Source organism: Zalophus californianus, chromosome 11 (assembly GCF_009762305.2).
Source record: "Zalophus californianus isolate mZalCal1 chromosome 11, mZalCal1.pri.v2, whole genome shotgun sequence".
NCBI classification, from domain to species: Eukaryota; Metazoa; Chordata; class Mammalia; order Carnivora; family Otariidae; genus Zalophus; species Zalophus californianus.
Window position 1 is genome coordinate 73,909,103 of NC_045605.1, and position 27,945 is coordinate 73,937,047.

General features: G+C 50.2%; 1 protein-coding gene across 9 annotated transcripts in view; it reads left to right on the forward strand.

Annotated features, from left to right (window-relative positions):
* Positions 1-502: 502 nt before the first annotated feature.
* Positions 503-27,945, forward strand: part of NAV2 (neuron navigator 2) — a 387,753-nt gene continuing 360,310 nt past the window's right edge. For all 9 annotated transcript variants that reach the window (XR_003517395.1, XM_027579102.2, XM_027579093.2 and 6 more), the window contains exon 1: positions 503-1,584. Coding sequence is in view for 8 of the 9 variants with exons in the window: in XM_027579102.2 (XP_027434903.1) it covers positions 1,327-1,584 (258 nt within the window). In the remaining variant the exon portion in view is untranslated. The remainder of the gene's footprint in view (positions 1,585-27,945) is intronic.

Here is a 27,945-nt window from a genome sequence, read left to right on the forward strand (position 1 = left end):
CGAGTCCTTAACGCAGGAGACGAGGAACAGCCCTGCCCAGTCCAGATGGGGGGCCGCAGGGCGGCGGGCGCGATTCCGGAAGATTCAAACCGTTAAGGTGACCAGAACAATTTGAAAAAAGGAAACAAACTCCCCCCCGAGTCTTGCCCGCGGGGCCCCGAGGCGGGCCTTTGCATTCGAAAGGGCATTTTTCAAAAAAGAAGGTTTCGGGGACGCGGGAGTATCGGCCCACTGGGAAGCGCGCGGCAGGAGCAGCGCCGCAGAGCAGCCACCAGCCGGCTTTGTACTTGGCGGCCAAGCACGGCCCCAGAGTTTCGACCGCGGCCCCGGAGTTGAGGCCACGCCCCCTTTGCAGAGAGAACTGCAGGCGCTGATTGGTCCTCCACGGACCAATGGGCGCGCTGGGGCGGCCCGGGCTGTCAGCGCGCGCCGCAGCCGCGCGGGCCGCAGCCTGTCCTCCCCTGCTCGGAGCCCCGTAGCCAGCGCAGCCTCCCCGGGAAGCTGGGCCGCCGCTCGCGAGCGCAGCTCTGCCCAGCCAGCCAGCCGCGCGTCCGGGTACCCGCGCCCCACGGCCACAGCCTTCCTGCGCTTTAGTTCACGGAGCATGTGCAGACCTGCTGGCGCTAAGGTGCTATCTGTCCGGGGGACTCCTAAGCCGTGGTGACTGTCACGCCTAGAGAGACCTTTCGGGGGCCGTCGCCGCGCCTCTGCGTCGCGGGTGACACTGCGGTGCTCGAGATCGGGGCAACAGCTGCCTCTTGGTGGAGGCGTCTTGGGCTCCGTGCGTTCTCCTTCTCCATCCTCCTCTGCTCGCTCCTTCCCTCCCCCCCGCTGCTCGCTCCTACCCTCGCCCGCTCACACCCGCAGCCTCCCGGAGCGGGAGGCGCGCGTCCCCGCCGTTCCTCTTCCAAAGGGGCCTCCTCACTTCGGAGATGCAGTGACAAGTTAATATGGGCGTCCAAGCATCGGGTTCCCAGGAGGAGAATCGCAAGAGGGAACAGCCCCTGAACGCCCAGATCCCTTGAACAGCCCGCCCAGGAGGGGCGTGAAACCCGGCTGCAGCATCAGTCCAGGTGGGACCAGCTGAGCGCCACGACCAGTCCTCTGCTCCATCCCGCACCCCGAAGGCGCGCTCGCGGGCTTGCTGCGAGCTCCCCGACCCGGGTTTTTTGTTTTTTGTTTTTGTTTTTTTTTTTTCCCTCCGCTGGTGGTGGGCGCCTCGCGGGCCGAGGCCCGGCGCCTGCTCTGCTACCCGCGCTGCCTTTAGCGGTTGCCTCCGCCGCCGCTGCCAGGGACGTGCTGGGAAAGCCGAAGCCCCGGGAGAAGATGCCGGCCATCCTGGTCGCCTCCAAAATGAAGTCGGGACTGCCCAAACCCGTGCACAGCGCCGCGCCCATCCTGCACGTGCCCCCAGCCCGGGCCGGCCCCCAGCCCTGCTACCTCAAGTTGGGAAGCAAGGTGGAGGTGAGCAAGACTACCTACCCTAGCCAGATCCCCCTGAAATCCCAGGGGCTGCAGGAGCCGGCGGGGGAGGGGCTCCCGCTGCGGAAGAGCGGCTTGGTGGAAAACGGGTTCGATACCCAGGTGAGAGGCGCTGTGTGCCGGGGCACTGTTCTGGGAGGGTGGGTGAATACTTCTTGGGGGGAAGGTGGCTCGGTTGGATGGGGGAAAGGGCTGCCCGGTGGGCGGAGAAGGGAGCCATTCCACTTAGGTTGGCAGATCTGGGGATGCGCGGGGAGAGTGGGCTGGCCGGTGGGTGTGGCCGGGTGCGCGAGGTTTGCCTTAAGGAGCTTTGAGAGACCCGGCTGTGGGCACGCCCGCAGCTTCCTTCTGGGGGCACGGGTGGCGTGTTTACACACACACACACACACACACACCCCAAAACAAACAAACAAAAAAACAAAAACGGGCAGCTCTGGTAATATCAGGTCCTGCATGTTGAGACCTTGGCCTCAAGAAGGCAGTGTCTGCTGCAACGGCTGGCTGGCTGTCGGTTCTGCAGAGATTCTGTCTCTGCCAAGGAACGGTCTGAGGCCTCCTTGGGCTCGACGCCCCCAGGCCTGGCAGCAAGACCTAGGCAAAGGGGTCTGAGGGTTGCAATCAACCTGCTCCCTTCGGCTTGACGATGGCCTGCCCCTGCCCGTGACTTGGGCCGACAGGATTCCAGGCACTGTGCTGGGACTGCCCTAAGGATTGCCCGGTGCACCGGCTGAGCCATGCAGCCGGAGACTCCTAGCGTCTGGGGTGGGGGTGGAGGTGGGGGTGGCCGCTCCAAATAGCTGCCGGAAGCTAAGCCCCTCCTTCCTGGGTAGTAGATCCCGGATCTGGTTGCCCGGGTGACTGGGTGTGGGGATAGGGGACGGCTTGGGCTTGAAGAGAATTGGTGACTTTTACCTTTCCAGACAGAGCCTGCATCTCCCAATTCGGCTGGATGACAAGCCCTGGCCGTGCAATCTCTTTTAAGGAAATCAGCAAGGGCCAATCAGGTTCTCTTGGCCTCCTGCCCTCCCTGCTCCTGCCCCCCCCCCCCAATCTGGTAGGAGGGAGCGGGGCATGCTGTATTTTCTTGGCAGTCAGTCAGCAGGGACTTTTGGGGACAGGCTGACCTGACGGATGTGACTGTCCCAGTCAGGAGAGGCGGGAAGCCAGAGGGGGAGGTGGTTTGGGGCTGGTGTCAGGGAAGTGGCAACAGACCAGCTGACCTTGTTGGCACTTTCTTCTCTGCTGACACTGTGTCCACCTTCTCCTGGAGCTTTCTCTGATCAGAGGCTAGAACTCAACACATTGCTAGCCTTTCCGATGGAGGAACTGGAGCTGGGAGCTAATTGTAAGCAGACTTTTGGAACTCTGGGCTGGAGAAGGCCCTCAAAGCAGATTAAGCTCCCACACCAGACTGATAAGCATGCCCCTCACTCCTGCACTAGCTAAACATTTTTGGAAGCTGACAGGTTTGAGTGATGGCGTGTGGGAGGAAGGCAAGTTTTCCCCCTGTGCTCCCGGGGGCCTGTCTCTGCTAGAGTTTTGCCCTCTGTTCTCTTTTTCTGCTGTTAGCCACAGGATTGGTCCGGTAGGCTCCAAAATGAGAATGAGCTCAGGGGTACATTCTTGTGAGGTTTTCCTCTCCATCCTTGGAGGTGGGGCTTATGAGGTATGTTGGGTGGTATGTAGGAGGCCAGAGCAGGGACTCTGGGATGTGACACACACCCTTCCAGCCTGATGAGGAGGACCTGAGGAATGAGAGAGAAAGTAGACATGGGATTGTTTCTACCCAGGCAGCTGTTTTGCCTTTGCCCATTTGACCCTATATTTAACAAACGTTGTTGGAGGACTTGCAGTGGGCAGGTTCTGGAAAGGTGATTCATCACCCTCTTTTCTGAAAAAAAATGTTTTCCAGCTGTTGCTAAAGGGGCTGGCAGGGTCGTGGTCCCTCAAGGCTCAGTTTCCCTCTCTTGCTCTTGGCCCACTGTCCCCAGAATGCCCCCGTTGCCCCTGCCTTGCCCTCAGTGGGACCTTGTGTGCTGATTATGAGGATGGTTTAGATGGACTGCTGAGGACATTGGCTATTTCCTGAGGGACTGCCCTACTTTTTACCAGCCTCCTCTTTCCTTATCCGCATTTGGGCTTCCTGAGGGCTCTTCTCTGAGGCAGGCGGCAGATCCTCTTTCTCACTGCCCCACCTTGGTATCAAAGTGACCTTGGCAAAGGCGGTTTTCCCTTCTTTGGACAGGGCTTCCTTTCACTCTAACATGGTGCCCATTCACCATCCAGGAAAGTCTCCCTATTACAGGCTTGAGGACTGTGTCTGGCTTGACTTCTGTAGTCCCTAATCCAAAACCTGGTATTTATCACTGGAAGATAGTCAGATGATGAGTTATATGGCAGATGATATCTTGGGGCCTCTGACTCTCCCTTTCGTTCAGGGAGCTTTTGGCAGAAGGCTGGGTTGTGCAGTCACTAGCAGAGGTTTTAAAGTCAGGCAGATATCTGTGCTGTCCCGTCTTTGCCACATACCAGCTGGGTGACCTAGTCAATTAACCTCTCTGGGCCTTAGTATTTCCATCTGTAAAAATGGGCATAAGCAACCATACAAATTGTAAGGATTAAGAAGAATAACATGTGAAGTGTTTAGCCCATTGTCTGGCGAATAAGGAACACTTAATAGAATTAGCTATTTATATTGCTAAACCAAGAGATAAGGCATGTTGAACCTGGATCTAATAGCCTGTAAGTGAGGAGAGGCATAGCTTATCTCTCTAGCCCTTGAAATAGGTACTAATCAGTTCACAAGCATTTACAGAGCATCTATTAGTACCAGGCATGGCCTGAAGATGAGGGAAGGGTACAGCCACTTTAGTGCCTGGCTCTTTATATATGATTTCATCCTCACAGTACTGCTTAAAAGCAGACATGACATTTTCTATAACAATAATTTTCTATAATAATAATATAATAATGGCAGTCAAATAACATAATAGTGACAAGTTAAATAATATAATGACAAATTAAAAATATGAAAATGGCAAATCAAATAATATAATCACTTTCTACATGCCAGGAATTGCTTTAAAGACTAGTACATAAAAAGCCTCTTTGGATTCTTCTGACAATCCAGTGACATAAGTGTTATTATTCTCATTTTGCTCATGAGGAAACTGAGGCAAAGACCAGGTCAGTAAGCTTGTGAGTAGCAGAAGTAGAGTTAGAACAGTCTGGTTCTGGGATCCATGCCCTTAACCTCTGTGCTCTAGAGAGATAACCACAGATTTCCAGTTTACTTGCAGGCCCCGGTAAGACCCCAGCTCTACCCGTTGAGCCAGAAGAGTGAGTGAGGCTCAGCAAGGTAGAGTACCCTGCTCCAGGTCATCCTGCTTCGGTATGATGGAACGGAGTTCAGCTCAGGCTGGGTTAGCGTCAAGGCTGGTGGTCTTCCCAGCCTTCATAGCTGCCTCCCTCCATCGTTTTACTCTGGCCGGTGCACAGAGCAAATAAGACATGGCCTGGCCTTGGGGATTTTATAGCCTAGTTGGGAGGTGTAACTGATGTACCAAGGGCAATAGGACACAATACAGAGAGGGTTGAAAGATATGCTAGGGGGCCTGAAGGAAGGGAAGGGCCATAATGGCTGGAGAAATCCAGATGGCCTCCTGGAGGAGGCTGGCCTTCAGATGGGCAGGACTGGCTGGGTGGGGAGAAGCGGAGGTGAGATGACCATGAGAGGGAAGGATGAGGAGCAGGGCCATGCTGTGGTACAGAACAGATGATTTTACCTGCCAAGGGAAGCTGCGCTTTTCATGCAACAGGTAATTGGCTCTGTATCTAGTATCTTCTTTTTAAAAGGTGGTGAGAAGAACAAAAGCATCTGGCAGTTGAAGGATTGGCTTTGCCTGCTGGCTGGTGGATAAGAATTCTGCATATGCAGGCTCCTTAGGAGAAGCTGGGAGGTGGTATCCATAAAGACCTGGTTCAGACTCTTGGGAAAGTGACAGTGATTATTGTTATTAGCTTGGGGTTCAGAATAGTCAACATGGTAGTTACAGGGGAAGGGAGGCTTCTTTTATTATGCAGCAACTCTGTTCAGCCAGTGACAACCCTTTCCTCCCAAGCCGGCTCTCCATGTCCATCAAGTGTGAAAAGACCTAAGGTAGCCAGCAAACGGCTCTTAGGTGCAGCCCCATTGTCAGCTCCCCGGGCCCCTCACCTTGAACCTCTCCCCAGACCTACAGCTGGGCTCTCCCCCAACTGGGGGGCCTGTGCTCTGCAGCCACACATCCCTCCCAAATTCCCTTGCTCGTGCTGGGATACCTAGGCCTTCCCACAAGAGTGAACATTTATAGCATCTGCTCTGTTAACGTGGTGTATAAATTATGACCATATGCAAAGAATTGTTTTAGAGGCATGCTCTGCGTTAGTTCAGAAACCCTGGCCGGCTGACCTTCAGATAAGGAATGCACATGAGCTATTTGAGGAGAGGTTAGCTTATTTTTAAGAAGCAGCTGTAGGAAAAAAAAATTATATATATAAGACTTTGAAATTTCCTGTTTTTAGGAGCCTGGTGTTCAACTTGCAACTCATTTCTTTAAAAAAAGTAATTAGAAGTGATTGACATCCTCTGTGGCTGTTTTAGATGTTTAAAAAGAAAGAGCAGGTGAGGCGCCTGGGAAGAGAGTGCAGCTCCAAGCTTACAACCTGTTGCAACTTTGCCCCATTGTGTTTTGATTAGAATCCTTGCTCCATCATCAAAGTTGATTATGGATTTGATTAGTGCATTTTTCTGCTATTGTGTTATACCCTTTCTTCTCTTTCTCCATTCTTAGAGGGGAATGTATAGCATGGTTATCCGCCAACATGCAAGAACGTTTATATTTCGCATATTGTTGCTTATTCCATGGGTTAATTTTCTGAAGACACTTTAAAGGTGGGAGGGGTGGCTTATTTAGGATATCATTATGTGTGTATATAAATACATCTACTTCTGGATATGTGTATATACACATTTATACACACACACACATATACAAATACGTACACATGGAACAGCTTAAAGTAATGAGCACATGTAAGCGCACACACATCAAAGGCCAGGCTGTAGGAATTACAGCCCAATTTCCAGCCTTCGGAATAGCTAGATTTGCTTCCCACTTCTCACACTCTCTTCCTCTGTGACCAAGACTGAGGCACCAAATCTTGGTGTCCCATGTTACTTACTTCTATGACATAAGAGATGTGGCCTTGAGAGAGGTTTTTTTTTTTTTAAGATTTTATTTATTTATTTGACAGAGAGATAGCAAGAGCAGGAACACAAGCAGGGGGAGTGGGAGAGGGAGAAGCAGGCTTCCCACGGAGCAGGGAGCCTGGTGCAGGGTTCGATCCCAGGACTCTGGGACCATGACCTGAGCCGAAGGCAGACGCTTAATGACTGAACCACCCAGGCACCCCTTGAGAGAGGTGTTTTAATAAAGACTTGGAGAAGATCTGGAAGCTAGTCTGAAAAAGCTGAACCACCCAGTGAGATTTGGGCTTGAGGTCAGAGATTTTTCTTTCCTAGAATCTGCCTGAGCAGCAAGGAAGGGAGCATTTCTGGAGCATCTATTATGTGTCAGGTAGTCTCTGCTGCTTTATATATATATATATCTTTGCTTTGTGTATTTGTTTTGTGTGTATACCTATTTCTTTATTGCTTTATATACATATTTGTTCTATATATTTGTATATATGTTTGTTTATATATAATTTGAGACGCAAGCAATGGGTAAAATGTAACGTAGTCTATGCATTTTATATGAGGAAGCTTGAGAGCAAAGGGAGTTTGCACTCGGAGGCCATTTTACATGGTAGATCATGCTTCACTGAGGGACAGACGAGGGTTTGAATCCAGGCTTCAGGCAAGTTACTTCACATCTCAAAATGATAGCGTCTTCACCTATAAAGTAAAAACGGGTACAGGTAGGTATTGAGCACAGTGTCTGGCACTTAATAAGCAAAGAATACGTGGTATTGCCTATTTTTATTATGCAAGGGCAGAGCCAAGTTTGGAAACCAGATCTGCCTCATCAGAAGCTCACATTCTTTCCACCCTACCTGTCTCTCAAGTGCCTCCCAAGTACACAGTTGATTACATGGAAGAACAGACGACTAGCACCATGGAAGCAGAGAAGAGAGCAGGGCTTTGGTTAGATGAATGGGGAGCAAGAGTAAATTAAGAACAATGTCCCTTAAATGAGTCATATCCAGAGTTGTGAAATGAAACCTCCACATTTTGGTTCTAGATACACCATCCCTATAGCACCAGCCAAGCCGGGGGATCTACTGCAAACCAAACTTATAGGAAGCCTTCTTTGTAAGACCTTGCCTGAGCCAGCCCTATAGGCCCTGGACAATGTAATGGCCTTGCCATTATGACCAAGAAGGGAACAATCCCATTGGTTGGGCTTCTGAATGGCTACTTTTTGTTTCGAGGGCAGAAGGAAAGCCCTCTTCCCTTGTGGCTGACATCATTATGGTGGGAGCTGGGCCTTGTGATCAGTTTGGTCACTGAGGTGCCCCAAGGCATGGCCGGCTGCCCAACGGTGTTTTACTAATTGCCTCAGGGTCAATTTCAATGGCTACTCTGTCTCTTGGTTCCGTTGTTCAAGGAGATGGACAATGTGTTCCTAGAATGTCTTGGGCAGAATGGGTCATGGGATTTGGGGAATAAAACTGGGTCAGGCTTTTCGTTTTTCAGTCCACACATGACAATAGTGAGCAACACAAAAGTTTTCTCAGGAACCTCAAGTCACCCACATACAACCTAAAGAATGACTCATGATTTAGTGTCCTTTTCCCAAGGAAAACAGACCCTCTCTTGTGTTTTGCAAACAATGGCCCCACAGCCTCAGAATATTTTGTCTTTCCTTCCAAGCGAAACCTTAATACCTTCAGTGAATTTTAGGTTGTTCCAACGCCCGCCCTGCCTTGGTGGAAGTCAAGATAATTATGAGCCTGGCTCCCAGACTTCTTCTGGGGCCTTTGAACAAAATCAGTTACTCACAGCAGTGTGACAAAGTAAAAATAATGATACTAACATCACTGACACTGACTGAACATAGCCTCTGTACTAGAATAATGCATTGCACCAGACACGTATCATGTTATTTAAGCCTCACAACATCTGAGGAGGAAGATGCTACTTCCTGAAGAGAAATGGAAAGGACAGCTCTGGGAGTCAGCAACTTTGGTTCTAGTTGTATCTCTTTGGATGCTTTGCTGCATGACCTTCAACAAGTCACATTGTCTTTTGAGCTTCAGTTACCTGACTTATAAAATGGAGAGGATCAGTCTCGCTCTACCTTTTTTGAAGGGTTCTTGTGAAGCTTAACGGAAGCGATTATTAGGACTGAGACTCTGGCCATAAATACCCCTTAAGGAAACCAAGACCAAAAGAGGTTAAGCCACTTTTCCAAGTAGCTAGTAAGTGGTAGATCCAGAATTTGAGCCCATATCTGTTTGACCCCAAAGTCAAAGTTCTTTTTTTTTTCATGATTTTGTTATTTTTAGTTAATCTCTACACCCAACATGGGGCTCAAACTTACAACCCTGAGATCAAGAGTTGTACACTTTACCAACTGAACCAGCCAGGCACCCCTTGACCCCAAAGTTTAAGTTCTTAAATAGCAAGTGTAAATGCACTTTGGAAAAAAATACCTGAAAAGCCATTGTTAATACTAAATCAAAGTAAATTGCTATAAAATTTCCTTGGGCTTGGTACATATGACATTTGACTCCTCCCTCCCACCCCTAAGGTTTGGAAATATTGAAAATATTCTTTCAATATTAAATAAATATTAGTTGCTTAATAATATCAGTTAAACCCCTCTGGGATTTGTAAAGTTCCAAGTGCTCTGAGGCCACAACGTCCAATAAGTGTTTTCACTGGGTAGCTGGCAGGGCTGATCCTGGAGAGAGGAAGGGAAAAATGGGGAATTTGAGGGGGCGCTTGGGTGGCTCAGTTAAGTAACCAACTCTTGGTTTTGGCTCAGGTCATGATCTCAGGGTTGTGAGATCCAGCCCTGTGTCGGGCTCCGCACTCAGCACTCAGTGCGGAGTCTGCTTGAGAATCTCTTCCTCTCCCTCTGCCCCTCCCCCTGTGCATATGCATGTGCTATAAATAAATAAATAAATAAATAAATAAATAAATAAATAAATAAATAAATAAATCTGGAAAAATGGGGAATTTGTTTGGAATCATTTGTTGGCAATCAGATAAATTCAGATTATGGATCATTCTTGAATAACACAGGAGGCCTGGTATCTTCAAAACTGACAATGTCATGAAAGACAAAAAATTTTAAAAAGTAGATGGAGAGGGTGGGGGGATGGGTTAGCCCGGTGATGGGTATTAAGGAGGGCACATATTGCATGGAGCTATGGGTGTTATATGCAAACAATGAATCATGGAAGACTACATCAAAAACTAATGATGTACTGTATGGTGACTAACATAACATAATAAAATAAAATAAATAAATACAATTAGGTCATAAAAAAAATAAAAGTAGATGGAGAATTACTATAGAAAAGGAGACCAAAGAGCTATGATGACCAAATCCAGTGAGAGGTTGTTGCCTGGAACCTGGAGGAGCAAAACCACAAATCCTAGGAAGTTTCTTTTGGAGACAATTGGAGATACTTGAATTCAGATGGTGTACAAGAGAATGTTATTCTATCGATGTAAACAGTATTGAACTTATATAAGAAAATGTCTTTTTTCTTGGGAGATACATGCTGAAATATTTAGAGAGAGAGTGTCTTGGTGTCAGCAACTAACTCAAATAGGGGAACAAAAGGTTAGTATATCTGCAGAGAGGAGAAAGTAAGTGTCATAAAATGTTAACAACTGGTAAATCTAGGTGAAGATACACATGCAATTCTTTCAATTTTTCTGTTTGAAATTTTTCAAAATAAAATGTTGAAAAACAAAACAAAGTTCTGGCTAGAGTACACATCAGCAGTTCCCCTTGAAATCTACTGTGTACCCATGAGAACATAAATGAGATGGGAATGGGTGTGTGTGTGTGTGTGTGTACACTCACCGACAATGGGTGTGTGTGTGTGTACACTCACCGACAATGGGTGTGTGTGTGTGTGTGTGTGTGTGTGTGTGTGTGTGTGTGTGTACACTCACTGACAATAAATAGCCAGGCCAAGTTTATTTCACTGGGTTTAGGATCTGGACTCCTTATCTCCTTTCTGGTGTAGTGTGAGAATCTTGGCTTAATTCCTGTTCTTTCATGAGAATAGTTGCTGACATTTTATGGAATCATGAAGATCCAAGTTGATTTGATCATCTTTTCTAAAAATCTAAGATGTTTCCAAAGTTGAAAGTATAAAAGAAATTGTTTTTAATGAGGAAATTTTAAAAAGTTTTAAAAGCCCTCGTTGAGTCCTACTCATCTAAGCAGTGAGAAGGTGAGGAGCACGAGTGGGAGCAAGCTCCTTTCTTTGCTCCAGTGCTCTTCCTGTCCCCACTACTTAGCTCTCCTTTGCCTGGCTAAATCCTCCCCATCCTTTCCCCATTCAAGTTCAGGCTTTGTGTCACCTCCTCCAGGAAGCCTTCCACCATCACCGTGGTAGTATTTCTCCTCTCTGCTCCCATAGTCTGCTCTATAGCCCCCACAGCTTGGCCTGTGATGGCTCCTTTAGCCAGACCATGGCTTCCATGAGATCAGGGATGTGTCTCTTTTGATCTCTGCTAAGACGGGGTCAGCACATAGTAGGTTCCTAGTTATAATTTGCAGACGAAAAGAGGGTTGGGAGCGGGAAGATGAAAGAAAGATTTGAAAAACAGGAGTAAGTAGATATGGAGCGCCAGCTGCGCTCATGAGGCCGTGGCTAAGCCATGTGTTCTGCAGAACTCCCTCCTGGCACGTGAACTGAGAAGGTCATGTGATGGTGGGTGGCCAAGTGTAGGAGACACAGAGAGGGCGACCTGAACCTTGGCTGAGGCCAGCATCCAAGCTCTCCAACACCGGGTCTTAGGGCAGCGCACCTGGGCTGGCTGGGGAGGAGGAGGCAGATTCCCTTATGGAAGGCTGTTTGTAATGTCTAAGCGGTCTGGCTGCTCCAATGGGAGATCTGTCGGGATGTGACAATGACTGTATGATTGGCTGGAGGGGTTGAGGGGGAGAGAACACCGCGGGCTTCGGAGGGGTTTGGCAGACACACACACGCACACACACGCACACACACAGAGCCCAGCTTTGGAAGGGGGACCTGACAAGGGTTCTGAAGGATTTTAGCTGGTGAAGAAAAGGGGAGGGTTTAGAGAGTCCCAGGATGGGACAGCCTTCCAGGAATGATGATGACAGCAATCATTTATGTTCCATTTCCATACATAATCTCATTCAATCCTCACACGAACTTTCTGAGCCACTATTGATCCTGTTTTACCAGTAAGAAGAAAAAGGAGGAGTCACTAGGGAGAGTGCCTGTGGGGGCAGGGGGCGTGGAACTTACTCAGGCCACACAGGTGCCACAGACGGTGACAGGATTCAAACCTGGTTCTCTCTAATTCCAAGACCTCTTAGCCACTGTCTTCTTCTGCCAGTAATTGGAGGAGGGCCTGAGTTCTGTACTGAGGTGTAGCTTTAGACAACCAAATGTCCAAACCCTCTTCTCCTTGGAGCCTGTTCCCCACTTCCCTGGCCTTGGCCTCCTGGGCCTGTCGCAGCCTGTCTTTAAAGGCTCCACGTTTATAGAACAAGGAGACCCATTGGCTTTTGCCCACATCCTGCTGCAATCTGGGCACGATCTTGTTCTCTCACCACCGTGGCTGCCGCCCCCCAGGTCACCCCTGTGCTGTGGGGCCCAGCGGGGTCCATGTGCTTAACAGCTGAGAGACTTCTCTTCCTGTCCTCCTGCCACGGGCCGCTTGGCTACAGCTCAGCAGACAGTCCCCATTTCATGCTGATTTGCTTTGATTCTTTTCAGACCTGGGAGTGACGCATGTTTACGTCAAAATGTGTGGGCCACAAGTGTTCCAGAGCTGTTAGACCTTCCGGTGTGGGAACTTTGGTCGTTAACTGTCTCTGGACAGAAGAAGGCAGCTCTGGGGGGAAAAAGCACTATTTAGGTGACAAAACCAGATTTAGAATAACCGGGCTTGGGATGTCTGCTCAGTGATCTGCGCCTCTCTGGACAAGACACTTGAGACACGTGAGCCAGTGTAGCCCTAGGAGGCCACCTCTTCTCACAGCTCTGTTGCGGATGGGGAAACCGTGGCCCAGAGAGGGGTGCGACTTGCCCACAGTCACCCAGCAATGAGGGCAGAACAAAACTGGAACTGAGGCCTCCCATCTTCTGGCCCCAGTATTCTTTCCACCCCACTCATGGTGGTCAGAGGGTCCGCTCTGAATGGCCTGATGGTTTAGAGTAGTGGATCTAGCCCTACCATATATTCTTTTCCCCTCCTACCAAGTCGTAAAGTACTCTTAATCCCTGCCTATTAGAAAGATTTGCATTTGGCTTAATGGACCAGAAAACCAGGCTCTCTATGTGGATGGTGTCATTGTAGCAAGAGACCACCGCTGAACACCCCCCATGGGCCACTTTACATACATCATCTTATTTAAGCCTCACAACAATGTGATAAGACTGGTGGCATTTCATCCATGTTATGTGTGAGGCTCAGAGGAGGTCAGTGACTTGACCAAGACCACATGGAGTCAGTATGGAAACTCTGATTTCATGTCCCCACTCTTTCTGTCCAGCCTCTTAGACCCCCTCCACCCCCCCAAGCTAGAAGTCAGAGAGACCCGGGTTAAAATATTCCCTCCCCATGTATCGCCCAGGCGACTAGCTTCCCCCGTGCTAGTGTGGGGCCTGGGACACTGTAGGCTCAATAAACAGTTGTTAAACTGCAGCTTAGACAAGGCAGACCCACCGAACCTCAGTTTCCCCAGGGAAAGTTTAGCATTTCAATGGGTCATGAGGATTAAAGCAATTAGCATGTGTCCGAATGCCTGGTGTGGGGTAGATGCTGTTGTTTACTGAGCACTCACTATGCACTGGGCAGTCTCCTAAGTATCTTCTGTGCATTTTCCAACGTCCTCATCACAAAAGCAATAACCTCTGAGGTAGGCACTTTAGTGATTGTCTCCACTCTGCAGGTGAATTATGGCCTGTAGATCCTCAGCAACTTGCCCAAGTTCCCCCACCTCTAAGCGGAAGAGCCCGGCCTGAAACTCAGGCAGAATCTGCAGGGCCCGAATCTTCACCCATTGCACGGGCCTCCCTCTGTGCCGCTTCTAACGAAACCCAACTCTAGGCTGAGGGTGGGGAGGAGAGACACGGACAGCTGAGGGCACGCAGAGGGCAAGTGATGTGCTTACAGGTCTCCAGAGTGAGAGGTAGTAAAACTCAAGTAAGGCTTGCCTTCTGAAGCAGCGTGGGCCTTCTTCATTCTTTAAAAGGTGCTGCCTCTCTAATGGGAAGGGGCAAACCATTTAGCCTGGGAAGCACTCCCAAATTGGACACGGTCACCAAGAATCAGTGACTCCCAACTGCCTGGTGGCCTGTGTGACTTTCCCCTTTGGTCCCTGCTTCTCGCTCATTTAGAATCGTTCCTTCTCTGGATTGCAGAGCAGAAACCAATATAAATTTGACCTAGTCCCTAGAAATGTTTACCTGGCTAAAAATATGCCAGCTTTGTTATATTTTTAGCCAAATTTAGATTCGAAATATATGAATTGCCCACACCCATGTATTAGGCATGAACTGTTGGTACATTTTGTAACAGGAAGCTGCTGGTTTTCCATTCCAAAGAACTGGAATTCGGTCAGAAATTTGTCATTTGCAAATGCCAACTCTCACCACATTCCACTGCTGTTTTTAAGAGCGTCTCGTCACCTGGATTCAGAGGAAGCAGACCCTGGGTGAGGCCAGCCTGGCCAGGCTGCCTTGGTGGATTCTCCAGGTCTAGGGCCTTCCAAGCGACCTCCATCTGGCTCTCCCCAGGCCCACGCCATCTGCAGTGTGTTGCCTTTGGATTCGTGTATGGGCAGACAGGGTGCTTATTTTAGAACTGGAAGGAGAGGAGATGTATCAATAAAAAAATAAAATAAAAAAATATAAAAGAGCAGGGAAGGAAAAATCCATTCAGTGGTTTTAAAATATCTCACCCTTAATAGGGCAGATTATTTTTGTTTCTTAAAAACAACTGGTAGTTTGCTCCTTGAAACAGAGCTGGAAAGAGAGATGTACAGGATTATTAAAAATGGAAGAGACTGGGAAGGTGTCCTCTTGGTTTCACCACCCTGACCCAGGCACACAGGACAGGTCATTTCCCCCAACCGCAAAGCCTCTCCTGCTCCTGATGGGCAGACTTGGGAACCTTAGAGCTATATCACAAAGACCTTGTTTTCTTAGCCCTTTATTTTATAGATGAGAAAGCTGAGCCTCAGGGCCTTTGCACTTACTGTTCTTTCTGCCTGAAATGTCTTCCCAGATATTCACAAGGGTTACTCCCTTACCTCTGGTCTCTGCTTAGATGTCACTTTATCAAAGGGACCCTTTCTGACCACCCTATATAAAATAGCAGCTTTCCTTTGATATCTATCTCCTTACCTTGCTTTATTTTTCTCCAGAACCAGAGCAGTCCTCTGGCATGTTGTGTGTTTATTATATGCTTTCCTCTGCTAGACTTTCAGCTTCATGAGAACAAGGGGTTTGTTCAGCTTGTTCACAGCTGTATCCTCAGCACATGGTAAGTGCTTACTAAATGTTTAGTGAATAAGTGATGGGACTCGTGCAAGATTTCAGGTGGCGCTGGGACTAGCATCCAGGTATGATTCCCAGCCTAGGGCTCTTATACTATTTCTTCAGACCCCACTAACAAATCTACCTTGTGTCCCTTAAGATACTAATTGGTCAAACTATCATCCTTTGGCAGTTTTGCTTCTTTATGGGGGCTCTTAGTGCAAAGGGTGGGTGAGTGTCTTAGCACAAATGTCAGCATCTTAACACAAAGATGTGGGTGAGTTAGGTTGGCTGGGAAAGAGTAATAGTTTTGCTTAGGTTGGGGAATTCTTACCCTCTGAACAGACTCTTACTTTATCCAAGCTTAGGGCTGGCTCTGAGATGCCCACAGTAGAATGTGGGGGTAAGAATTGGGTTTGCCAACATGCACTGGTTTCATTTTGTCTTCCATTTCCCTTCTCTCTCCCCTCCCTCCCTCCCTCCTTCCTTCCTTCCTTCCTTCCTTCCCTCCTTCCTTCCCTCCCTCCCTCCTTCCCTCCTTCCTTCCTTCCTTCCCTCCTTCCTTCCCTCCCTCCCTCCTTCCCTCCTTCCTTCCTTCCTTCCCTCCCTCCCTCCTTCCCTCCTTCCTTCCTTCCTTCCCTCCTTCCTTCCCTCCCTCCCTCCTTCCCTCCCTCCCTCCCTCCCTCCTTCCTTCCTTCCTTCCCTCCCTCCCTCCCTCCCTCCTTCCTTCCTTCCTTCCTTCCCTCCCTCCCTCCCTCCCTCCTTCCCTCCTTCCTTCCTTCCTTCCTTCCTTCCCTCCCTCCCTCCCTCCCTCCTTCCCTCCTTCCTTCCTTCCTTCCTTCCCTCCTTCCTTCCCTCCTTCCTTCCCTCCTTCCTTCCTTCCCTCCTTCCTTCCCTCCTTCCTTCCCTCCTTCCTTCCTTCCTTCCTTCCTTCCTTCCTTCCTTCCTTCCTTCCTCTTTTTGTGCTTTAACCTTTGTTAGTAAAGGTATGGTCTGTGGACCAGTAGTAATGGCATCACCTGGAAGCTTGGTAGAAATGCAGAATCTTGGGCGTCGTCCCAAGACTTCCGAATTAGATTTGCACTTTAACAAGACCCCTAGGTCATAGGTAAATTAAAGTTTAAGAAGCAGAGGGGCACTTAAGCCCTTAGCCCTTCAGAAGTAGTACTTAAGAGAAGCCCCCTTACTATAAAGTACTCAGTTACCACCTCTGTCTGGAGGCACAGACCCCATCGCCTCTAATTATTTTACCCTGTGGTTAGGGATGACAGGGATAGACAGGGCAGCCCTAGAGGAGGAGGGTATCATAAAAGAGACTTCTAGAATCCATGCCCACTCCACATCTCATTTACCTGTGCACTGGGCTTTGCAGCTGTTTGGTCAGCATGTTAGGAGGCTGTAATCTCTCTGGGTAACTGCAGGAGGAGGGGAGATCTAGTCTCTGACGTGGGAGCTCAGGATTAGAGGCCCGCAGCTCTCCACCTTGCTGGGTGTGCTCTGGGCTGGTCGAGATGGCACCTTCCAGGAGCTAGAGGCAGTTCCATCCCAGCCTTTCTCCAGATGGGCTGTGAGATCCTTTCTAGCCCCTTCAGCAAAGGGAGGACAGCCATTCCCACAGCTGTACGGAGTCCGACTCCCACAATCCCTTGCTGTTTTGAAGTCTCCTTCCCTTTCTCCTTGAATTGTGATTGAAGATTGCATTGCATGATTCCAGCACGTGGTGGGGAAGGAGGCAGGATGTCTCCGGGTACCAAGGGGAGGGGCTCGCTGCAGTGGTGGTGCTGGGCCCTCCCGCTCTGCCTAGGGAAGCCTTCGCAATAGGCAGGTGCTGTGCCCAGGCAATCTGCCTGCCTGTGGAGGCAGTTCTTTCAATCATGCTGCGGTTATGTATTGATGTGGGGAAAGCCCATTGATAAGAGTGGAGATTAACTGAGCCTCTGAATCAGGCTGTTTGGTGAAATTATTGTCTAATCTGATGTTGGAGCTTTTTTGCTGCATTCTATGTAAAGCAGGGCTATTTAAAAGCTGCTCCCATGGTCACTGGTGCCGTAGAAACTGCCCGTCCTTGTGCACACTCATCTCAGTCAGGCCTGGGCCACTGCAGGACGAGGAAGAGGCTTGGTGACCTCTTGGGGGTCTGCAGGAGGAAGGAAGGTGGCTTTCTCCCTCATCCCCAGCTCCTCTAGACCCGTCTCACATAATCCCATCCCAGCCACATGCAGGAGGGCATCCCCAGCCACCCTCAAGTCCAGACCTGGCCCTGAATGGGGACAGGGAAACTGCCCTGTGCCTGGAAGACAATGAGCCTGACACCAAGAAGGGGTTTGTGTGTGCATGCCTGGATGCATGTACGCGCGGGAATGCGTGTGTGTGCATGAAGATGTGTATGTCCAAATGCTCTTTGAGAGGCCACAGGAAATCTATTTTGAGCCCTGGCAGCACCCTAGCAGTAGGCAGGCAGTGTGGGGAGGCCAAAGGAGCACTGTTCTTGGAGTCAAGAGACTTAGTTCCCCTTCTAGACCCTACTTTAACAAGCTGCGTAACCCAGGCACATAGCCGTTGGCTCTTTGCCAGGAACATGTGGCATTATTAAAACAGTACGCATGTCCAGATGTTTCCCTCACAAATGCAGGCCCGGGGTGAGGCTTCGACAGCTGTAGTTCTTCGCGTTCTGCAGCGGATCCTGAGGCCACTTAGGGGAGCAATTTCCTGGATTTGAGACCAGCTCCCTCAAAAAAGGCAGGAGAATGAAGTGGGTAAGAGCAGGTGGTCCCAGCCACACAGACCAGGGTTTGGATTCTGGCTCTGTCCACACAGGATATGGCCTTAGATGAGTTGCTAGATTTGCCCCTGCCTCCTCATCTGCTCTAGGGCAGATTAGTGAGATTAGTGACCTCTCAGGGCTGCTCTGAGCATTCAGTGCCACAAATTATATGAAGAATGTGGCAAGCGCCTGGCATGTGATGAGTTCTCCATAAATGTTAGGTCCCAGATGTGTGTGTGTCTATTTTTTGCTGTACCCTAATGTATGGATAGAAACCTCTCAAGTAAGTCCAAGGTGGAATGCAATCGAGAAATGAGAGGGCAGCGCACAGTTATATTAGTGTAATTTGGCAATAAGGAAACCAATTAATGCTTTCTTTGTAATAGTCGTTAACAGGAAAGGGAGTGTGCAAAGAAAGGTCCTATGGGGCCAGAGAGAGATGCCAGGCATGCCTCTTTTGCTCCACGACAGTGATCCTTGCACTTCAGTATGTAGCAGCATTGCCTGGGTGCTTGTTAAATGGGCCCCCCAGACTCAGAGCCTCTGATTTTGCAGATCTGGGCAAGGCCTGTCCATGCATTTGTATTTTTGACAGGCAAGACCACGCAGAGGTGCACAGGATGGTCTGCAGCCCCTGCTCTGACAAAGGCTGGTCCAGAGTAAAAGATCAAAGTGGATGATTAAGAGAAGGGGGAGCCGGGTGAGTGGGGCAGGCGAGAACAGGGTCCTAGTTAGAGTGAGAGGAGCTGAGGTTTGAATGCATACGTGCAGGATTCGGAGACGACAGGGCTGCATATTTTGGATTGAATATGTGGTGAGCAGATGGCAGAGGGCTCCGGTGACCGGAGAGCCCTGGCTCTTCTCCCTGCCCCCCGCGGCTGGTGTGGCCACGCAGGGTGGGCAGTACCCTGGGATGTTGGCCACCGGGAAGGGTTAGCCAGGACGCCTGCTGAGCGGTCATGAACCCAGAGTGTGTGTCCCTTTGTCCTCTGTTTAAGGCCCAAGCTGGCTGCCTTTAAGTTGCCTGACAGTGCCCAGAGAGTTCGGCATCTGTTGTTCTGTGTGCTCATTCAGAAGTCAGAGCTTATGAGCAACCTGGGGCAGGAGATCTGGAAGTGCAAAGTGGATACAAGATACTCAGGATGCCGGAGTGGGCTGGCAAAAGGAGCACCGGGTGAGCTGAGGGGCCTCGGCTGGAGTCCCAGGTCTGCAAAGGGCCAGTGTCCTCTTGATAAAGTCTGAACCAAGATATCCCCATCCGTGGGCTTTGGATCTGCTGGTCACTGGAGAGCACATTTTCTGGGGTCTTCTGTGGATCAGGAAAAGCTAGATATAAGAAGGCAAAGAGGGGAAGGGAATGTTTATTCAGCAGCTCTGCATCAGACTCCATGCTTCTGTGAATTATCCCCTTCCATCTGCACCTTAGGAGGTAGGTATCATTAGTCTCATTTTACAGATGGAGAAAGAAAGGCCCAGAGAGGTGAAGCACCTTGCCTGATCTGCACAGCGAGGACCTGGCAAAGCCTGGGCTTGAACTCGCTTTATCTGGCTCCAACCACTCACCTCTGTTTCTCAGTGAATGTAGGAGAGGCCTTGCTGCTCTGTCCTCAGGTGCGGGCCACTCGGAAGCGGGGCTGCCTCGGGTGGGGTGAGGGGGCACAGTGTGGGCAGAGCGACCCAGAGTCCCGTGACATGGGGGGACTCTGTTCCGTGCCCTCTGTAAACAATCCGGCTTTCAGTAATGTTGCCCTGGCTGCCGGCTGCTTTCACCACAGCCAGACCCCCCACCCACACAGGCGAAGGCTGTGGCCAAGGGTGGTCCAGAGGGGGAGGAGGAAGTGCCCTCCAGAGGGGCCTGTTGCAAAGCCCCTGAATGGCCCCATTGAAGCCGGGCAGGATGACAATGGGCCTGGTGGGGCCCTCCGTCAGGGTCCACTGAGGTGAGCGGGCTGGGGCTGGGCAGGCCGCGCTGGCTCAGAGGCCAGATGCTGACTTCCAGGGCTGGGAGCCAGCGCCTCTGACGTGCTCTGAAATGCCAGTTCTGCTTAATGGGGAGCAGCTGGGGCGGGCTCCACATTCCTCCCCATGCCAGGAAGAGCGCGTGAACCCCACTCCCTAGGCCATGGCCAGCCCTCGGCCTTTTCCTTGCTCATCTCTCTCTGGGCCAGGCCCTGCTCCTTAGACCCTGGGGACTGTAGTTGGCCCTTTTCAGTGTCCCCTTGGTTCTCAGGGGCATCGTTCTCAGCACCTTTGGAGAAATAACAGCCCTCCCAACAACTTAGGGTACCTACATGGGGTTGCTAGATAAAATGCAGTTAAGTCAGAATTTCAGATAAATGTTTAAGTATGTAACAAATATTAACGACAAAGCCTGAACCAAGGTAATTGGTCCATTTGGTATGTCATGGGACACACTTAAAGAATTACTGGTTGTTTATCTGAAATTCCAATTTAGCTGGGTATCTTCTGTTTTCAGTTGCTAAGTGTGACAGCCCGAGCCAAGGGAGCCATTTGGGAGTGGGGGCACTAGGACTCAGCTAGGTTTCCTGAGATGCCACCAAGGTGGGCATGGAAGAAGAAGCCTGTCCTGGCCCCGCCATCAGTGCCCTACTTCCCAGACATAACATGCAGCACCTTTCACGACAGCCCTTGTCCCATTGTTTTTATGATTCACCGCCGCTTCCAGGAGCTGTATCTCTTTCCCCCCAACTCCCACGGTGAGAGAGGAAGCTTTGAGGTGCATTTCCAGTTGGTGACTCTGCACTGAGAACCTGATTCCACACTGGCTGAACCCTGTTGATTTAATGGTGGGTGAGCCAGACATGATCTCTGCCCTCAAAGGAATATACAGGCCAGTAGGGGAGACAGCAGTGAACAAAAGAGCAGCCATGATTTAGCAAACCATAAACAGAGTGGGTGGGTGGAGGGAGTCACGGAGGGGCTCTGAAATCCCAGGAGGACATCTCACTCACACCTGCAGGGCTGGACAAACACAGAGAATGGGCCTTGGAGGTAGAGGATCCAAACTGACGTGCTGGGCCACGCCACGGGACTGACCGGCTGTGTGGCCCTGGGCATGTCATTCAACCTCTCTGAGTCCCGGTTTTCCTCATTTATAAGGTGGAAATGATATGCCTTGCCTCTAGGGACCAATGTGAGGTTCCAAGTAGGATGATGAATGTGAACTGGTACTGCCCACAACGTGCGTTCGAGATGGAACATGCGCGTGTGTCGGCAAGTGGAGGTAAGAGATGAAGGAGAGGAGAGAGACGGGGGGTGGGCAGGAATGCTTGGGTCCCACGCCTGCTCCATGCCTCTCCATACCAACCTCCCCAGCACACCAGTTCTCTGGCTCTACTGACATCTCTGGGCATGATTGTCAGTCTTTTGTAGCATTTTCCTTCTGTCTCAGGTGACTAACAGTGATACCAGAGGTTTATATGGTGTTTGCTGTTGGCAAAGCACAGCGATCAAGAGCATGGGCTGGGGATTCAAACAGGCCTGGGTTCAAACCCTGTCTCTACTCTGTGACCTCAGGTAAGTACTTAACCTCTCTGTAAAATGGAGCCTCACGGCATGGTTGAGAGGATGAAAAGACATCATTCCCATAAAGTGCTTAGCATGGACCCTGGCACATAGCAGATGCCCCAGATGTGGGCAGCTATTAAGAGAGTCTTTTTTTTTTTTTTATCATAACAACCTCGTGAGGTAGTAATTATCAGGTGGAGAATGAAGCTCAGGGAGGTTAGGTGACCAGCCGAAAGAGGCAGAGCCAGAAGGGCTGGCTGTGGGAGATTAAACCCCAGGCTTCTGAGGAGGGACTAGTGTTCGGGGGACTGTGTCTCCAGCTCTCAGCAGGACTCCACTCCCGGGGTCGGGCCACCAGCAGGCCCTCCTCGTCCGGTGGTGGTCTGGGTGTCTCCTGGAGATCCCGGCATCCCTATTTGTGTTAAGCCTTGTCCTGCCCAGCCTCGCGGGAGGCAGGGAGAGAAAGCATCCTTTAGGAATCTGAGGATTTATGCGCCTCACACATCCACTCTTCCTTCAACGGGCTTGAAGTCTGAGCTGTGGGCGTTTTTATTACCCTCTTCAACCTTCTTGTTAACTGATGCCTGCACAATTATGTTGTTGGTATGGATGCTAGTTTTATTGTCTTGAGGACAAAAGCAGCTTTGAAAAGAGGGGGCATTTCCAGGGAGAGGCTGCAGGTGGACCTCTCACAGGAGAAGGCCGACTTCCACCGACCACATCCCCTCCTGTGGGAGCAGGTGGATTAAATTGCTCCTTCAGGTGGCACTCTGGTTTCTAATAGGGTAAGAATCAACAACTCGTTATTGTTTGTGGTCATTCATGGAAGGGACGGAGAAGGGAGCTACCCTTTACTGAGCACTCGCTGTGTGCAGCACCATGGTGGGGCTTCTTTCCCAACATCAGGTTAGGTGCCCCGACTACCCTCTGGCATTAGGCCTTAGATCCATTTTGCAGAGGAGTAACATGAGCTGGAGAAGCTGGTTGGTTTGATCAAAGTCAAGTGGCAGGTAAATGGTAACACCAGCTTTTGAGCTCAAGAGTGGCTCCGGAGTCCGTGCTTTGCTATCACCCATGTGCCTAGCTCACCTTCAAGGCTTCTGCTAAGGACGTAAGCTGCCCCACCTACCACACAGTGGGCATGGGGCCACTTGGCACCAGCAGTCCCCAGCTTCAGAATGGAAGACGGGGGGGTGGGTACGGGACAAGAGCTGCGTTCTGACCTTACTTCTTTTCTTAAAGAGGATAAAGGATCTTCAATACAGGGAAGGAGGAGAGAAGGTTTTCTGAGGACAGGAAGAGTCATGCCATGAGGGATGGCGTGAGGAGACCTGCTCTGACTGCGTACGGACAGGAAAGTGATTGGCACATGGCAGGCTGGAGGCTGGAGCATGAGGGCCTTGGAGACAGTCAGGGACATTTGGTCCCAGTCCCAGAAAGTGGGAACCGTGATGGGATTCCGAATAGGGTAAGGCAGGCTGAAAATACCATACAAGGGATTCACCTCAGGACACTGGAAGGGATAGGGACTGGAGGCAGGCCTAACTGGGGATTGTCGGTGATCCCAGGACCACTGTTGGTGGTGGTGGTGATGGCCGACATTTGACGAGAGCTTACTATGTGCGAGGTACTATTCTAAGACTTTTACATGTATTATTTTATTTAATGATTGCAACAGTCTTATAAGGAAGGAACTGCTGTCAGCCCCATTTTATAGATGGGGCTTCCACCAAGGCCTGGAATGGGGTGGGCATGGAGGCTGAAGAGGAGCAAGTAGATCCAAGCCCATCAAAGGGCAAATGAGCACAGGGCTTGGCGTCTCATGTTGAGGAAGGAATAAGGAGGAGGGGCTCTGCAGGGACTCCTACAGGAAGCTGGTTTTTTTATAGGAGCCAATTTCCTGGCGGTGGTTATCAGTGAAGTTACCCCCTGGCTGGTGGAGGCAAGGTAGCAATTTCTTTAACGCCTGTGTTAAAACATAAATGTGATATTTAAAAGGAGGAATAGAATAAATCAGTGCCAGACACAGACGCCGCAGCATGAGTAAGATCATCGGCTTTGGTGCAGGGAGGACGGCATGCAAGAAGGGAAGAAGGGGACCCCAATGGGTCAGTTTTGAGAAGACTTGTGCCAGCCGGAGCCTTCCATCAGGGCCTGCCACCCCCACACGTGACTGCCTCGGGTCCCTTCCTCTTGAACCTCTTGCCCTTCCTTCCTTCCTACTTGCACTTGGTCTGATGCAAAGCCACTCATGCTCGAGTGTGTATGGCCAACGCTGGGTTACTAAGTGTCCCTCCTTCCAGGTGCCACGCTGGCATCTCGACAGACTTCCAGAAGTTTGGCTAATGGAGGTGGGAATGAACCCCCGTGAGCTGGGCCGGGACAGGAGAGATTGACGCATTCCCCCACTCCCCTAACAAATGTAGAGGGAGAGAGCTGGAGTCTGCTTGCGCTTCACACCAGCAGTACCTAGAATCCAGAGGCCTTGGACCCGGATCCCCAGGAAAGTCACGAACCGCACATTCAGCCAGATCTGCCATGGAAGGGGGAGTCAGGCCCACAATCCTCCTGTCAGGCTGGCGGTAGGGAAAGCAGCCCCCCGCCCCCCCACAGTCCCACCTCCGTGGGACTCATTATAAGCATGGGTGCTCCCGTTGGCTGGGCCAGAGTTGGGTCCTGGCCTCGTGCTTACTTACCGCGTGACCTTAGTTTTCTCATCTGCAAAATGGGGATAATGATAGTACCTTCCCTATAGTGTTGAGAGGACTAAATCAGAGAAGTCCTATAGCGTGCTGATCCCAGGACCTGCACCTAGTAAGTGTTCACTAAATGTAAGCTGAACTTGTTGGCCTGTCCCACTCTGAACCCCTCTAAAAGACCTAAGACTTCTCCATGGGCATTGGGCCTAAGCCTGGTGCCACTGGTTGCAGGGTGGCAGTGAGCTGAGCCTGGGCCCCTGCCTGCTCTCCCTGACTCTCTCTGCTAGCTCCATAGGGTCCTGGGGGGTTAATGTTGCCCTGGGAGCAGCCCTCTCCCCTGGAATCCTAGATAGGGCCCTGTAGGATTCTTTTCCAGCCCCACAAAGATTTACATCAGAGGTAATAATAGTTCTAGTCACTACTTATAGAGCACTGACTGTGCCAGGCATTGGATTGATTAATCCTCCCAGCCATTCTGTAAAATAAACATTGTTATCACCCCCATTTTACATGGGAGGAAACAGGCACAGCAAGGCTAGGTCACTTGCTTGTGCTTAGAGTCATATAGCCAAAATCAGAGGCAGGACTCCAACTCCTAACCTCTATGCCATTCTGGGCCAAGGAGTTTCAAGCCATTACTTCTGCACGATGCATGAAATTTTAATAACCTGCCAACAGCCCAGGAGGTTTGCTGTCTCTCTGAGCACAGGGGACCAGAACCATCTGTTGGGTGCTTTTTTTGAGAGAGCTAGTGTGACTTGTTTCAGGGTAGAATGCAGAGAAATAGCCTCACTTTTTTTTTCCCCTGTGGTTAAAAATAACCTGCAGGGATGGGAGAACACATGGAGCCTGCTGGGAGGCTGACATTGTGGGGAGGAAGGAGCTGGAGTGCAGGGGGCGGCCACCTGCCCATCTGCTGCCATCTCCCCAACTTGGGGGCAACAGCGGCCTGACCTGCCAGCACTGTCTGGCCAGCAGCACCCGCCTTCAGGAGCAGAGGGTCTTCCAGAGAGCCTTAGGCCCAAGGCAGCTCAACGGACAGAGAGAGGTCCATGGGGGAGGAGGGGTGCCGTTTTCAAACCTGTTGTCCGTTCCTAGGGTGCGGCAGGGACCACATCCCTCTCTCTCTTCGTATCAGCAAGCTCCAGACACAGACTGGCCATGGCTTTTTGATCATGAAGCCTGTTTTAAAAAAATGAAAAACTGGAAGTAGTTGGTGAGGTTGAGATTATGTTAATATATGCAGTTTCCACTGCTTCAAGGATTAAAAATAGCTTCCTTTTAGGAAAACTGGAGCTACTCACTGTCAGTCTGCCTTCTAGGCCACCTCTCCCTGGATTCCAGGACTGGTGGGAACAGGGTACAGTTAGGAGGACCTCCCTGGCTATCCCAGGCTCTGGAGCTTTGCCCAAGTGTAAGGTCAAAAGACAAGAGCAAAGCCTTACCCGGCATGTTTAATAGAACTCGATCTGCTGAGCTTCCGTGAGAATACTTCTCAGCATTAAACACCCAGGGACATATTCTAATCCTTCTCAGGGAGTATCTGTTCTTTAGGCTTGGGTCTCCTGGGGCACCTAGCATCTGTGCTAGGTATGTGCTAAGTAAAATCTTGATTGATTTCAAGGTCAGTTTCAAATTCAATAACCATAATTTGTCGAATGCCTGCCATGGGCTGAGGTGTTTTTTTTTTTAGTATATAAGATTTCTCATGTCTTGTTCATAATAAACTTATAAGGAAATTATAATTATGTCCATTTCGCAGAAGGGATAACTGAGAGTTACTCTTTATAATTGACTTGCGAAGGCTCAGAGAACTAGCTGGTGGCAGAGCTGGGATTTGGACCAGGTGTCCACACTCATAATCACTTTGCCAACCTGCTTTCCCCAGCCATGGAGCCCAAGACAACACCATTGGGGTCATTGCTGGAGCGCCTTGGGGCATCTGCTTGACACCGTGAATGGATGGATGTGGAGAGGGGCTCATGAAGGGAGAACTGCAGACAGAACCCCCCATGATTCCAGGGCTTAGTTGGGGCGCCCTAGCGCCTCCCCCCCCACGGCCACTGGAAGGAGACTGAAAATTTCTAGTAAGGCAATCCAGAGCCTGATTTTAAGGGCAATTGTGAGTACAGAGACAAGAAAATACGATGGAAAGAAAGGAAGAAGGGAATGATTCTATTTATTAAGCCTCTTCTATGTGCCTGGTCCAGTGCTTGGCAGCATGGGGAGGGAGAGGGCAGTACAGGGTGAACAAGAAGGGCAGAATTCATGCTTTCATGGGCCTTACAGCCTCTCCTGGGGAAAATGTGCACGAATCACATCATTTCAAGGAGGAGGGGAGGGAAAGAGGAGGGAGGAAAGGGGCCCGACTGTCCAATAGGTAATTCCAAAGCAGGGTAACATGGTGGAAAGTGGTGTATTATGATCACAGGCTCTGGGGTTAAAGAGACTGCATTCAAGAACTGTCCTTGCTCCTTCCTGTGCAAGATGCTTAAACTCTAAGCTTAGTTTCCTCCTCTGAAAAACGGGGATAAGAGTTTCTACCTCCCAGGGTGCTTGGGAGGGTCCAGTGAAATTGCTCTTAGAACGCCCTTAGCAGGGAGTCTGACACATACAGTGCCCTGTGAGTGGTGGCTATGACTGGTCATTATCTGATTGCTCAGACCTAAGCAGGTCCAAAGCAGCTGACTGGGGGGGGGTTGGGATAAATAGGTGCTCTGACAGCCCAGTCAACAGAGCAGAGTAAGACCACTGACAGTTTGATAGCAAAGGAAGAGGGGACCAAAAACTCCATGGTCTTATCAGTCCTTGGAGCAATTAATGATGGCTTTGATGCTTCTTGGGCCATGAGGAAGAGGTAAATTTCTGTCTGATGCACCCTGATGTTTGGGAAGGTGAGAACGTATAATATAGAACTTCATGGGGTATAAAGAGGGCTAAAATAAAGGTTTGGGCACAAGTTATGGTTTCCACGTCCTGTGTTCCGGGCTCAGGCAGAGAATAGGTGCCCCTAGATGTATGTCTGCTGAGGAGCCATCCGGAGCCTGTCAGCCTTCTCTGGGCTAGATTTCCAGTTTTAGAGATGTAGATCTTAAATGTGGGTGACAGATGTGGGAGAGGTCCATCCAGGAGATGAAAAGACAACCCCATCTCTTTGGTTCTGGAGGAAGAAGTATGGAGACCAGGAGAAGTGGACGGTGGCTTTTCCTAGTGGGGAACACGTGGGGGAGTTTTCAAGTGGGGATAAGGTGTTCGCAGCTAACATAGACACCTAAACCTGATACCCTGCCCCTGGGCGTGGTGGGTAAAGTTGGCAGATGGGCCTTGTTTGTTAGAGGAGACCAGGGAGGACATTCCTGGCCACTGTGACAAGTCCCCCATAGCAGAGGTCATGTAGCTTTTAGTGCATGGGCTTTCTGACAGCTCTTCAAAGGTGCTGGAACTCGGGCAGATGGAAGGCTTCTGCTGCTTTAATACCTGGCTGCCTAGCACAGTGCAGAGCTGTGTGCTGGAGCCCAGAACCACCCTCAGAGCTTGGCCAGTTAGGGTCTGGCCCCTGGGCCACACGGTGACACCTGTCAGTAGCTGGGAGAGGCAGTGGCTGAGAGAACACACAGCTAATGCCAGGAGGTACAGTGTACTTAAAAACATACACAAATCTTACCCCCTTGACTTATAATCGTCCCACTTGGTCAGGAAAATTTAAAGTCATTTATTGAACAT